Source organism: Dipodomys ordii, unplaced genomic scaffold, assembly GCF_000151885.1.
Source record: "Dipodomys ordii isolate 6190 unplaced genomic scaffold, Dord_2.0 Scaffold194, whole genome shotgun sequence".
Lineage (NCBI taxonomy): Eukaryota > Metazoa > Chordata > Mammalia > Rodentia > Heteromyidae > Dipodomys > Dipodomys ordii.
In genome coordinates, this window is record NW_012267410.1 from 1,418,824 (window position 1) to 1,431,823 (window position 13,000).

General features: G+C 39.3%; 1 protein-coding gene across 1 annotated transcript in view; it reads right to left on the bottom strand.

Annotated features, from left to right (window-relative positions):
- Positions 1–1,799: 1,799 nt before the first annotated feature.
- Positions 1,800–13,000, bottom strand: part of Mrps9 (mitochondrial ribosomal protein S9) — a 71,640-nt gene continuing 60,439 nt past the window's right edge. Inside the window, exons 7-11 of the mRNA XM_013034712.1 lie at positions 11,753–11,828; positions 8,988–9,156; positions 8,015–8,123; positions 3,603–3,772; positions 1,800–2,054 (exon numbers count right to left, since the gene is read on the bottom strand). Of these exons, the coding sequence (XP_012890166.1) occupies positions 1,963–2,054; positions 3,603–3,772; positions 8,015–8,123; positions 8,988–9,156; positions 11,753–11,828 (616 nt within the window). The 3' untranslated portion in view covers positions 1,800–1,962. The remainder of the gene's footprint in view (positions 2,055–3,602; positions 3,773–8,014; positions 8,124–8,987; positions 9,157–11,752; positions 11,829–13,000) is intronic.

Sequence of the window (13,000 nt, forward strand, 5' to 3'; positions counted from 1 at the left end):
GTCCTCCGGGTTTTTCCCTGTGAATCTGTGTATCCACTTGCTGGCCCTGGAAGTGGCCAATGTGAGAAGTGATAGCCAGCATGCCAGTCAAACCTAACAAGTACTTAGTAAATGCTGACAAGCAGCCACCTGCTGACCTGCCACCAGGAGGAACTAGCCCCCTTCTAAGTGGTAAGAAGCATGCTCCAACAGACAGAGGCCAAGTCGACATAGCTGGACAAAACCTGCTCATGGCTGCTACATAAGAGACACAGGGCATACTTCCTGGAGGTCCATCTGAGATTTAAGTCCACTGGGTACCATGGGAAGTTCTGAACTCAGTTTCCCACCATGTTATGTTACTCTGTATGAATCTGATGCATATATACACATCTCAACATTTATCTAGGAATCTGTAAAGCGAATTTATGGAGAAATCATATAAAAAGAGATTAAGCTTTGCAGATCTCATCCTTAGGGGTTTCTTATTTAAGGCAACTGTATTGAAATGGATTTTAAAGTACCCCATACCAACTGCTTTTTGCTTCCCCTTAAAAATCCACTAAAAACTGCAGGAAATTGTCTTGGAGGGGTAAATATTTTTCATTTAAAGTTTGTTAAGATGAATGCAGAACTGTAGCTCAAATGGTAAAGTGCTAGCTTTGAGCAAAAGAAGCTCAGAGACAACGATAGTACCCAGGCCCTGAGTTCAAGTTCCAGAAGGGGAGGGGAGAGCACGAGGGGGGGAGGGGTGTCAGAGGGGAGACAATGTAACCCTTAGCTATGACTGAGAGTCCAGCCACTTCTGTGTGGGGGAGGGGGTGAGTACTAGCAAGAGAGGCTGAGCTAACAAGGAGGATGAAGGAGGCTGAATACAGTCCAATCAGACTATTTGCAACTATGAAAACAGAACAGTAAAACCTGTTGAAAGTGTTTTGCAGAGGGGAAGAGGGGCAGGGAAAGTGGGAGGAGATGAAATTGATTGGAATACATTGTAAACTAGTGCAACTGTCACAATGAGCCCCCAAACCCCGCCCCATAGCTAACGTAAGCAACAAAACAAAAACCCCTGTGGCACATCAGCCTTAAAAAGAGATCTGATATTGGACACAAATGGATGAAGCTAGAGAATATTAAGCTGAGTGAGATTAGGGGGCACAGACAGACAAGAACTTCATGATGTCACTTAGCTGGAAATCAAAGAGCAGAATAGTGGTTTACCAGGGTGGGCAGGAGAAATGGGGCAAGAAAAGTCACTGCAGTGTGGGATGATCTAATAATGTCCAACAGAGACAGTGGGAATGTGCTAGAAGAGAAGATTCTAGGTGTCCTTTCCACAAGAAAAGTAAACTATCTGACATTGGTCATGTTAATCTGAATGACTATAGTGATCACTGTGTACATCAAAATACCCCTGTAGTACACTTCAAATATATACAATCAAAATACAACCACAACTTATCCAAAAAGGACTTGGTCCTACAGTCCCTTGGTCCTACAGTCATGGGGAGTGACCTCACAGGCTGCCTTCCTGCCTGGCTATGTCCACAACTGGCCTGATGGACAGCGATCACTCGGCATGCTGAAGAACACTTTCATCACTCCATTTCCAAAGAGGGTCAAGAATGGCCATGACAGGAGGAGGCACAGCGAGCTCTAGTCCAGGCTTCATATTAAATGAGCAACAGTCACAAGTCAGGCTCTTCGCGATTGTAAAATGAGGCTTTGACTGGATTTTGCCGACTGCACTTTTCCAGTTCGTATCAAGGATTTCATGAATGATGCTTCTATAACTAGCTTATGGACGTTTTAAGAAATGAAGCAGCAGAATGCAGCTAACATTCTACTTGTTTATTTACAGTCATGTTTACAAAGTTGCATTTAAAAATACACCATCTCACAGCTCATTCTGACTCGTACTCTGCCATGTGGCAGGTGCACAGGCGCAGAGACACAGCTTCTCCTCGCCCGTCTGGCCTCCCCTCAGCGCTTCTTCCAGGTGAACTTCCTGCGGGCCCCCTCTTGGCCTGGCTTCTTCCGTTCTCGGACGCGGGGATCAGCAGTGAGGAGTCCAGCTGCGGTAGGAAGAGAAACCTTCATGAGTCATCCAAAATGCACACTGCCTGGCAGATGAGTAGCTGAACTGCATGATTTTATGGCAAATGTTGTCAGAAAAAAACCCGAAAGAAAGCAACCAGACCCATAATGACTTAGCAACTCATATAAATCTCATGATGGCAGCTTGCTTTCGTTCTTCAGGGATATTTTTTCCAATATTTGAGACAAATACCAGTGATATTTGACTCTGCTTTCCTGTATGCTCTAAGAATTATGACTCCTGTTTGTTTTTTAACCCCTTTCATTTTTTGTTGTTCTTCAGATAAAGGTACAGTCACTGTTCACTGTGATAGGAGTGTCCTGTATACTTACATAGGTACTACACATTAACAGTGTACACAAATGTACACGTAAGCAAGCAAGACTCACCATACACATTTGAAAAAAAGACACTGCTTTAAAAAAAGATAAACAGATTCTAGCTTTCCTTGTTTATTTTTTCCTTTTCCAATACTAACACTTCCTTGGCTACATGGCTTATATGTTTTGAGTCCTTTAATGAACAGCAAAGGAAAACCATTTAGTACACACTCAAGTTTTTTTTTTTTTTGTCTACGTGTACTTAAAGAGCAGACATTAATAGAACAATATTTTGTACAAAACACCCAAGTTCTGGTTTAAATTAACTGGCTGGGTGTGGTGCACATTCACAGTCCAAATACTTGGGAGACTGAGGCAGGTACAACCCATCTCAAACTAGTAGAATGGTTAAGAAGTCAGGGGCTATCAAATTATTTTAATGAGTAGATAAAAGAATCCTGTATAATGGCACACTATTTAGAAGCCAGTGGATTTTTCAGTAGCCTAAGCTACTGGGCAATGTTTATACTGTTCCCAGAGGCTGGGGCTACAGGGCAGGCAACAGGCAAACCAGAGAGCTGCAGACCATAGCACTGAGTGGCTCTCCCTGGGCATGCAGGTGGTCAGTAGCTCACACAGCTTTAGCCCTTTCATAGGCAGTGAGGACACTCATCGGCTCCAACTGCTCTGATTCACTTAAGACCTATGCTCATGCGTGAATCAATTACTACATGGAGACTCTCCTTCATGTCTATGTAACAGGGTTACACAGAAAAAATAAAATTCAAACTAAAATCATAGTAGAGAAGAAGGAAATTCTCCAGTCATTTTGGAAAGCAGTACCAGGAGTATTTATCACGTACCTAACAATGATTATATATTTCCATGACAAAAAAAAAAACACAATTTGCCTCAAATGGAACTGAGCAACGTACCAGTTAAAGTTTGTAAAAGCTGTGCAAAAGGCCAAAATACACTGTACCTGGCCTTGAGACTGCGTATCTTAGCAGGGCTCAAAAAAAAAAAAATTAAGTTCACTTTGTGGAAATCAAACCTGAATAACGCTGTGAGGGCTCTGGGCGAGCCCCGCAGCTGTGATGTCAACGTGTTGATTCTCTCATGTTTATTCACTAACTTTGGAAAATTCAGAGGAACGCCTGGGAGGGAACATTGGGCCATCATGGATCTCCAGCCTGGACACATACCTTGCCGCATCCACTCCACCTCATCCTCAGTGACGAAGCTGCACAAAGCTTTGGCCATGGCCAAGCGGATGGCTCCTGCCTGGGCTGACCTCCCACCGCCGGAGACTGTGCAGGTCACATCATGTTTTCCGAGCCGGTCCAGGAAGTGGAAAGGGAACATTAACTGTTCTCTAAAGCACATCACAAACACATGGGATTAGGTCTCCTGTACGGATTCTCCACTTCACAAGCTGTGCATATTCTGTGGACATGTATTTGTAACAACTGTGTGAGTCATGCCAATGTTACACTTTTCATACTCTTAATCAATCTATTACACCAAGATACAGAAACGCTGACATTGCTAATGTCTAGACTGCACTGCTGGGTTGGAAGGTTTACATCTCTTTTTCTTGGCTGCAGCAACAAACCACATAGGAAATATAGGCATAGCCTCTGTTACTGTTTATCCTTTCCTCTTTCATGAGAACTTTGCTATGTGTGAAAATAACATCATAAAGAAGTCTTAAAGTTGGGGAACTCTATTAATCAACTGAATCAACCCTCTCTGGATTGAAGGATCAGATATGAAATTAATAGGCCTTCTCAAGCAATTATCAAATGTCATTTTGATTTACTAAAGTATAATGTATTTGCATAATGCAGAATGTTTATTTATCCTGATATGGTTATCTTTTTTTCTCCCCCAGTCCTGGGGCTTGAACTCAAGGCCTGAGCTTTGCCCTTAAGTTTTTTTGCTCAAGGCTAATGCTCTACTACTTGAGCCACAGCTCCACTTCTGCCTTTTTTGGTAGTTAATCGGAGATAAGAGTCTTACAGGCTTTCCTGCCTAGGCTGGCTTCTAAACTTGATCTTCACATCTCAGCCCCCTGAGTAGCTAGGATTACCAGTGTTAGCTACCACCAACCCAACTGATAATGGTTACTTTTTAAAGTTACCAGAACTACGTTTAATTCCACTCCTCACATCAAAACTATTTCCTACTAAGGTTCTCTAAGTGTGTAGCCAATCAGGCCTGCTCTGAAGACCTGTGAGCACTCATGGGGTCCCAGATGGGAACTATACAAGATCATGACCTTTGGGTCTTCTCTGACTACTTGCTTACTCACATCAACAAGCATTTGCTAATTATCATTTATGTACTAGGTATGATGTCCAGGACTTTTTAAATTTTTAAATTTAATTTTTATTTAATTTACAGTATTGGGGATTGAAGCCAAGGCCTGTGTATGCTAGACAAGTGTGACACTACCATTTAGTTACATTCCCAGTTTAGGAAGGTCCATAAATTGTGTGTGTGTGTGTGTGTGTGTGTGTGTGTGTGTGTAGCAGTTGTTTGCTTGGTTTGACACTGCAGCTTTCTAGACCCCCAAATAAAGCTTATTTTAACAGTTAAGCTCACAGATGAATACGAGAGGTCATTCAAGCACTACTCTTTGCATTACTCTAGCAAAATAATCTCTGGAGTGTTGGCAATAATCCGTTAAGGCCACAGTAGAACTAAGCAAAGCCTTTATTCATGAATGTCAGGTTTCTTTGCTTGCTTCATACACACACACACACACACACACACACACACACACACACCACACCACACAAACATACACAAATTCCTCTAAATAGCAAAAAGTCTAAAAAGTAGTAGCCATATTAACTGAAAAAAAAATTAGAGGTTAGTGATCTAATTCCATTATTACATAGCAGAATCTCTAAGTCTGTCATGTATAGATGCTAGGGAGGTTTCTGCATCACCCCAAAAAAGTGGGCTTGCATGAGAAGTTACAGAGAAGCTCTGGACGGCCAATTCTTTGGGAGCTTGAACATTCATTTATCTCTTAGTTCCTAAAGTTTTAAGATTCCTTAACAAAACTTATATAACTAACTAGGTTAGTATTCAGAAAAAGATTTCATAATTTACCTAGAGATATACTATAACAAGAATGGTGACAGTAAGAAACCACCATAAGGAAGACTAGAGATGTGTCTCAAGTGGCAGAGTGCTAGGCAAGGTGTAGAATCACCATAGAGGGTTTGCCCTCAAACTTTGACAGTTGCAGCTTGCTACTCCAAAGGGTTAGCAACCGGAAATAATGTTTATACTGCTAATGCTTTCAACTATACTGGTCTGTAAAAGTGGTTAAGTGACATGAAATTATTTCACCACTCATTGTCTTTTCTTAGGGGACTCAGATGAATATGAGTTAAAAGAACCACATTTTATTTTGTCTTGGTGACATGAATCAGCATAATTTTAAAAATAAGTAAGCAAAATAAATGATTTTCTCTGAATGCCACTTCTCTGGCATAAATATATCCTCTGATTTTCTTGTAATTGCTCAAAATGCTAACCATGTTTCAACTTCTACGTGGTTAGTGCTGTATGAGCAATGTATTTCTCTTGTAGGATAATCAACTAAGGTTTGCTGTACTGGTTGCCTGACAGAGCAAAAGGCCTTTCCAGAAATATTATCAGCCTTTGTATCCCACAGGACCAAGAACACAGGAAAAAATTTGTTATAAATACGTATTTGTTGTAAATGCGAGTGAATGAATAAAAAACTTCTCATGATACTGGCAGGCAACACTGCCAATATTCCTTGTGAACAGTTACTGTCTGTGTAAAATCATTCCCCCAAAAAGGACCCTGGAAGAAGTGAGCAGTTCAACTGACTAAGGGGCAAGCTTCTCAGAATCAAGTTCAGCTCCCTCCTCACAATCAGAGATGTGATGTGACTTTGAACCATCTTGGTTAAGGCAACTTAGCTAAGAAACAGAACTAGAATTAAGATCTATGATTTTTGGCTGTGTGGTCTTCTGATTAGCCAGTGGTTACTTCATTGCTGGCTTCATGAGTGCCCATGTACTCTACAAAGAAGAAAGCCAGCAGGGTCTCCCTAAGACCATACAGTAAGGTAAAGGAGGATGTGTGCATCTATTTCCACCAAGACTAGTGTTAAGTTTTCTCAAGCAAATGCTCCTTGACATAATATGGGTATCTTTTCAAAGCCCAGAGTGAGTCTGGGCTCAATGATCCTTAGTAAAGGCTTGATGAGTTTAAGAATAAGCACCCTAAGGATATAACTGAATTTTGAGATGCAGCTGCAATAGAGACTTGTTGTGACATCATCAGGAGGTATATCTGCACAAAAAGTAACAGACAAGCTGGTGCTGGTGGCTCACACCTGTAATCCTAGCTACTCAGGAGGCTGAGATCTGAGGATCACAGTTCAAAGCCAGCTGTGGTAGGTAAATCTGTGAGACTCTCATCTCCAATTTACCATCCCCAAATCCTGAAGTGGCATTGTGGCTCAAAGTGGTAGAGCGCTAGCCTTGAGCAAAAAACAGCTCAGGGACAGCACCCAGGCCCTCATTTCAAGACCCATGGCCAGGAAAAAAAAAAAAAAAAGTAAGTAGAAGATAAGCCAAGGGATGCTCTGGCTTTTCCTAAGCTTCCTCCAATCCTTTGCCTGTGGGGATGAAGGCACAGTTAATTTAATTCATATTAAATAGTCAAGAGTGGGCCACTTCTTGATATAGTCACACACACAAACACAATAAGCATATATTTCTTGAGGTAATTATTCTGTCCTGAAGTTTATCCCATTTTAGAAGGGTCCTCCTTTCCTTACGAAAGCATCAGGATCAGATAAACATCAGTCTTTTTGACCTTAAATACCACAACACATTCAGGAAACAGAAGAAGGATTAGGAAGGAGGAACTAATCATACAGAACTTGAGCTACTCATGGATAATGATAGTAACTACTGGAAAAATAATAATCGTCTCAAGAAGAGGCCTTTATATAGGCTCTCAAAGATAGCTCTAAGATAACTACACTTAGGGATTAGAAGAATTGTAATATCTATTTTTGATGAATATCTATGCCTCCACAGGATATAAAATTTAAAAAACATAACTCACATTTAGCACTGGTAACTAAGCAAAGATGATGAGCTTTTATTTTAATCTTTGAATGTCACGTTTATTTGCCTATTCAGTACATGTACAATCAATTTCCTTTAAACAGGAAAAAGTCTAAAAAGGTACAGCATACTTTAAAAAAAAAAAAAACACTAATGATCAATGAAACAAATGTAAGCCATAGGAAATCTGTGGTTTTCCCTGACCCAAGCACCAAGGCTTGTTTCTAGGGCTGCTGTTTTGTTTATGCATACATACCCCAAAATCAGAAGGTATAAATCTGCTTTTCTTACCTTGTGGTATAGAGTTTCAGAATGTAGGATACACCTAAGCATGGTCAAGCAACAACTTCCCTTTAGCTAGTTTGTTATATTAGTGAAGGGAAACAATCCATCAGGCAAACAATTAGAAGTCCTTGTCTTCTTAATTGATTATGATGTATTATAATGCATACTTTCTTTAAAAACAGAAATCAAAATCAACATCGAACCTGTCCTGTGTGACTGGGAAGTAATGAAGATAATCGACTCCATTCACTTTTATTTTTCCACTTCCATGCTTGTAAACAGTGGCTTCTGCTTTTGCACTTTTTCTTTTTCCTTTAAAAATGCAAAATTCCTATTAACAAAAACCTTATAGACCAATGCTTTGAGGAAAGTAAAACTCTATTTAGGATAGTTTTCCCAGAATAGTAATGCTGTATATAAGAGAGTTCTACTAGAACTACAAATCAAACAAAAGTACAACAGTTAAGGCACACCACAATTGATGTTAATAAAGCATACTTTGGGGGTAATTCTGCTCTACAATTCCATTTTAGAATACTGAAATGATTTCAAATTAGTTTCAACAGCCAACAGTCATTCATATTCATTTACCTTATGAAAAACAACCAATTTGCATAATGTTCTTTTATATTCAATAAGAATATATCTATCACTATAATTTTAAAAAAACAAGTGAAGAGTATAATGAAATATAACGGACAGAAATGACAGAAATCCACAGGAAAAATCATATTTTTTTGAAAACAGTAGTTGAAAATGACAAAGGAATAAGGCAACATTTTTAAGGGTTACAAGCAGATTGGCCAAAAGTTTCTGATCACATGTAAATACCATGTAAGTCAAGGGAGGGCCTCAGGTTTTTCTAGTATGTAGTTTTTGTATTTGACATGTGGATTTACCTAATAGCTTTAGTTTTTGAGAACAAAGTTGTATTATAAATATTTTGTTGATTTTATCAGTTGAAAAATTTAAGGAGGTGCCACTATGATTCATTTTTTTCTTGTGATAATGGTAAGTTCAGTTTTTCAAAACTTCAATAGACGCTTAAAGCTAAGAACTCCAATGTAGCTATAAGAGATACAAATGAAAGGGATCTGGGAGAGCAAGAGCAAATGACAGTAATTATAGTCTCTCCATCTTCACTAGACTTATTTTCTCTTCATGGAGTGCCATTACCTTCGCTCCTGCTGAAGGCCATTCCCTGCTCGTCATACTGCACAGGTTCAATCAGCTGCTTTTTAGACTGCATCATTACATTTTTGCGGAACCTCTGAACAAATTCTTCTTCATCAGGACCACAGTGCAATGTCAATAACTTTTCTAGCAGCCGGATGAACTGCATATGCTGCAGACAATAAAAATTCATTAGAAGATGCAAGTGTAATTGCATTTGCTAAATTTTTTCTATTTTTATATACTTGATCTTTCCAATGTTGCTTTTCTTGATGAATTCTGACAGGATGACACTTCTGCATCTTCATGCTGCTTTTAAAACAGCGTGCAGATGCGTCTCTCTTCTGTGTATGCATAGTGCTAAATCTTTTCTTTCCAGAAACAAAGAGATTTATCATTCAAAGAAAAATCATTTTTTCTGTATTATGATTATGATATTGTGATCTAAATTCATTTTCAAAAAATATCTAGTGATCTTCAAGTGTAATTTTTACTCTTTTATTACAACTATATCAGAAGGAGCATGAGAAACTATTTCCAGTAAGTTATGTATAGTAAAATGGAAAGTCTGATTTTGAGAAAATGTACCTCTCAAATTATAGTTCATAATACATTTGGCAAATATATTTTTGGCTCTTCAAGCTGTGTTACTTTAATGTTTATGATTTCCTTTAAAACTGAACAATCAAGCTATTTAAAAATTCAAGAGATACTTGACTTAAAGGGCAACCTCTTGAAATAAATTATCCTTGCTACTCTGTGCATTTTTTTAAATAGTTCTTGAACATGTGATTAGAAAGTAAACAACTTGGTATTAACCCCTTAAAATTAGAAGCCAGAATAATCATTCTAAAGTGTTTATGGAGAAGGAAACAACTACTACTTGAGATCCTTAGTTAATATAGATTGTGAAACCTAGGTTTTCATAACCTCATTTATGGGTTTGCCAACCCTAAAAATTATACTTGAGTTTGCAGCTACTTGTCTTTATAATGAAAATCTGATAATAATTTGGGGTATTTAGGAATCTCATTAATAAGATCAACAGTAAAAGAATTGCCACAAATACACCTTTGTGTTATACGAGAGGTAGCAGTTAGGTGCCAGTAGCTCATGCCTGTAACTACCAAAGGTTAAAAAAAAGGAGGGGGCTAGAAGTGGAGGTGTGGCTCAAGTGGTAGAGAGCCAGCCTTGAGTGAAAGAACTAAGGGACAGCACTCTAGCCCTGAGTTGAGCTCTACCAGTAGGAGGGTGGGAGGGAGAGAGAGAGAAAAAAAGAGAGAGAGGGAGAGAGGGGGAGAGACAAGGAGGGAGGGAGAGAATGGTGAAGGGAGTGAGAGAAAGAGAAAGAGGAAGTTTCTAAGTAAGAGTAAATGGCTATCTACCTGTGGTCGCCAGTATCCAGAGCCCTAGTCTTTCCTGTTACTGATGTCCTTTTTTCTCAATTCCAACCCAACACAATTCAGATAACTATTTTTAAACTTCCAAGGGTCATCACAAATATGACATCAACTGCTCGTGAACTGAGCTTAAGGTGTAAGAAATCAAAGACCCTTACACCTCACTCAGCCCAACACTAGCCACAAACTGCAGGGTTTCTTCTGATCCCCAATACTCCCAAAGTGTAGAAGGTTATCATATACAGCTCACTTTGTTTCACTGCCGCATGTCTCTATTGAAGTTTTTTCTTTTTTTTAGAATACTTCCAAAATGAAGGATAAAAATCCTCCGAATTTTGTAGAAGTCTAAGTGGCCAGAAACAGAAGAAACAATGATAGGATGCATCATTCACTGAAGAAGTGAAGGGAATTTTCATTAGAATCAGATGCAACAATTCTTGGTAGTGAGGACAGCAGAAATTATCTTTAAGGAGAATGATGGAAGGAACAACACTGATCAAGATGCATTGTACTTATGTTGAACAAAACTACTTTGTACAACTACTACTACTACTACTACTACTACTACACACACACACACACACACACACAGAAAAGAAAAAATATTACTTCAGACCTACCACTAAACAAATGGGGCCCAATACTTTGCTTAGGCAAATTGCAACTTTTCTAAATCATTAATTTTCCAATATATAAAAGGAGAAAGAAAACAGTTGAAAGATGTGACTTAAAATCTGTATAGGTGGAAAGGTACTAACAGTGTTGGTCACTGCCTCAGAGGAAAAATAAAATCTGTCTTGGATGATTTCTGAAATTTATGTCTGTTCACACCTTCCAGGAGGAAGTCATTTAGAACACTTGAATATTCAAAACATAAAACTTCCTCTGATAAAGCTGGGTGAATATTTAACAAAACAGTTGGTTCAGTAGGTAGATTCTTGGATGGCCCACTGGGGATTCTGTGCCAGGGCTGGGGCGAGGTTTGGGACCCTGTAGTTTGCAACCAGAATTCCCAGCTACTGTAACACAGATGGGTCTGCAGATGCCTTGATGAAGACCACTGCTCTTCAGGAAAGTAGTCAGGTGCCGCTTCCTTTCTTGCTCTCCCTGGAATGGTGTTTGCACTCACCATTAGCAGAAGACATGAGGGCACTATGAAAGCAGGGTTTGGAGACTGCAAAGCCATTGTCCTGACCACAGAAAAGGGCCTTCTTCCACAGCAGAACTCAACAAGGAATGTGATTTTTTTTTTTTAATGTCTTAGGAACACCTGCTTCTGAGGACCATTACTATTAGGACCCTTAATATAGCAATTGTCTGCCTTCTTACGGCACAGGTCCCCTTAAATTAAAAAGATTAATTACTCACATCTTGATCTGACAGTTTCTCCACTAACATTTCTTCTAGTTCCTCCTTAATCAGCCATCTGCTGCCAATCAGGTCTCTGTTAAAATATCACATATATTCTCTTTGTAATTAACCATGCAATTAGAATTGTATCACAAAAGATCCTACATATAGTAGCAATTCATAATTGGAAGGCATAGTTTCATGTTATATAGTAATGCTTTCATCTAAGCATAGTATTTCTGAGAAATATTATTCTACTTCTCTAATCTACTTTAGAAAAGACACCCATGTGAGCAAATGTTTTGTTTAAAGGGTAAATACACTATCATAGAACTCATTTAAAAAGCACTGGCTTCCTCTCCTTCTCTCCCCACCTTTTTTCTTTTTCTTTTAAATAGTTCTGGAGTTTGAAGTCCCTAGTCTTCCCGCTTGCTAGGAAGATGCTCTAGTACTGAGCCATGCCTCCAGGTTTTTTTTTGTACTAGTTATTTTTGAGTATTTATGTGTTTCTTTTTTGGTCATGGGTCCTGAACTCTGGGCCTGAGGACTCGAACCCAGGGCCTCATACATGCAAGGCAAGCGCTCTACCACTGAGCCACCTTCCCAGCTGCACTAGTTATTTTTGAGATAGGTTTTGCTTCCTGCCTGGACCCCTGGACCCCATACATACGCTTTCTGTCATAGCTGGGATGACAGATGCACAGCCCTCATGTTCAGCTTCTTCCATTAAGATGGACGCTGTGGCTTTTCTGCCCAGGCTGGTCTCAAACTATGATCCTCCTGATCTCAGTGTCCTAAGTAAAGGTTTGAGTTATGGGTGTCTACAAACTACCAGATTTCTTAAAGACTAACGAGTATGTTTGCATAATTCACTTTGAAAATGTTAAGAGCACAAAATTAACCTGTCAATGGACTACAGTAGTAATATCATCCACATAAAGGACCACTAACACATTTGCAAATTAAACAAGGTGTGTCCATAGATCTGACTCTTCACATGAGAGAACATATGTGGATAGATAGGCCACAATTTTACACTGGTTGCCTATGTTGATAAGTCTTATTTATTACTGCCGAATGGAAGCACAAGCCTTAAAATTCCAAAAATAAATAAAACAAATATAAAACCTCTGGTGAGGGGGGCATATCTGTAATCTTAGCACTCAGGAAACTAAGTTAAGAGGATCAGAAGTTTAAGGGCAGCCTGGCTACATAGTGATTTCCGGGTGAGCTTTGAGCTACACAGTGAAACCTTGTCCCCAAAAC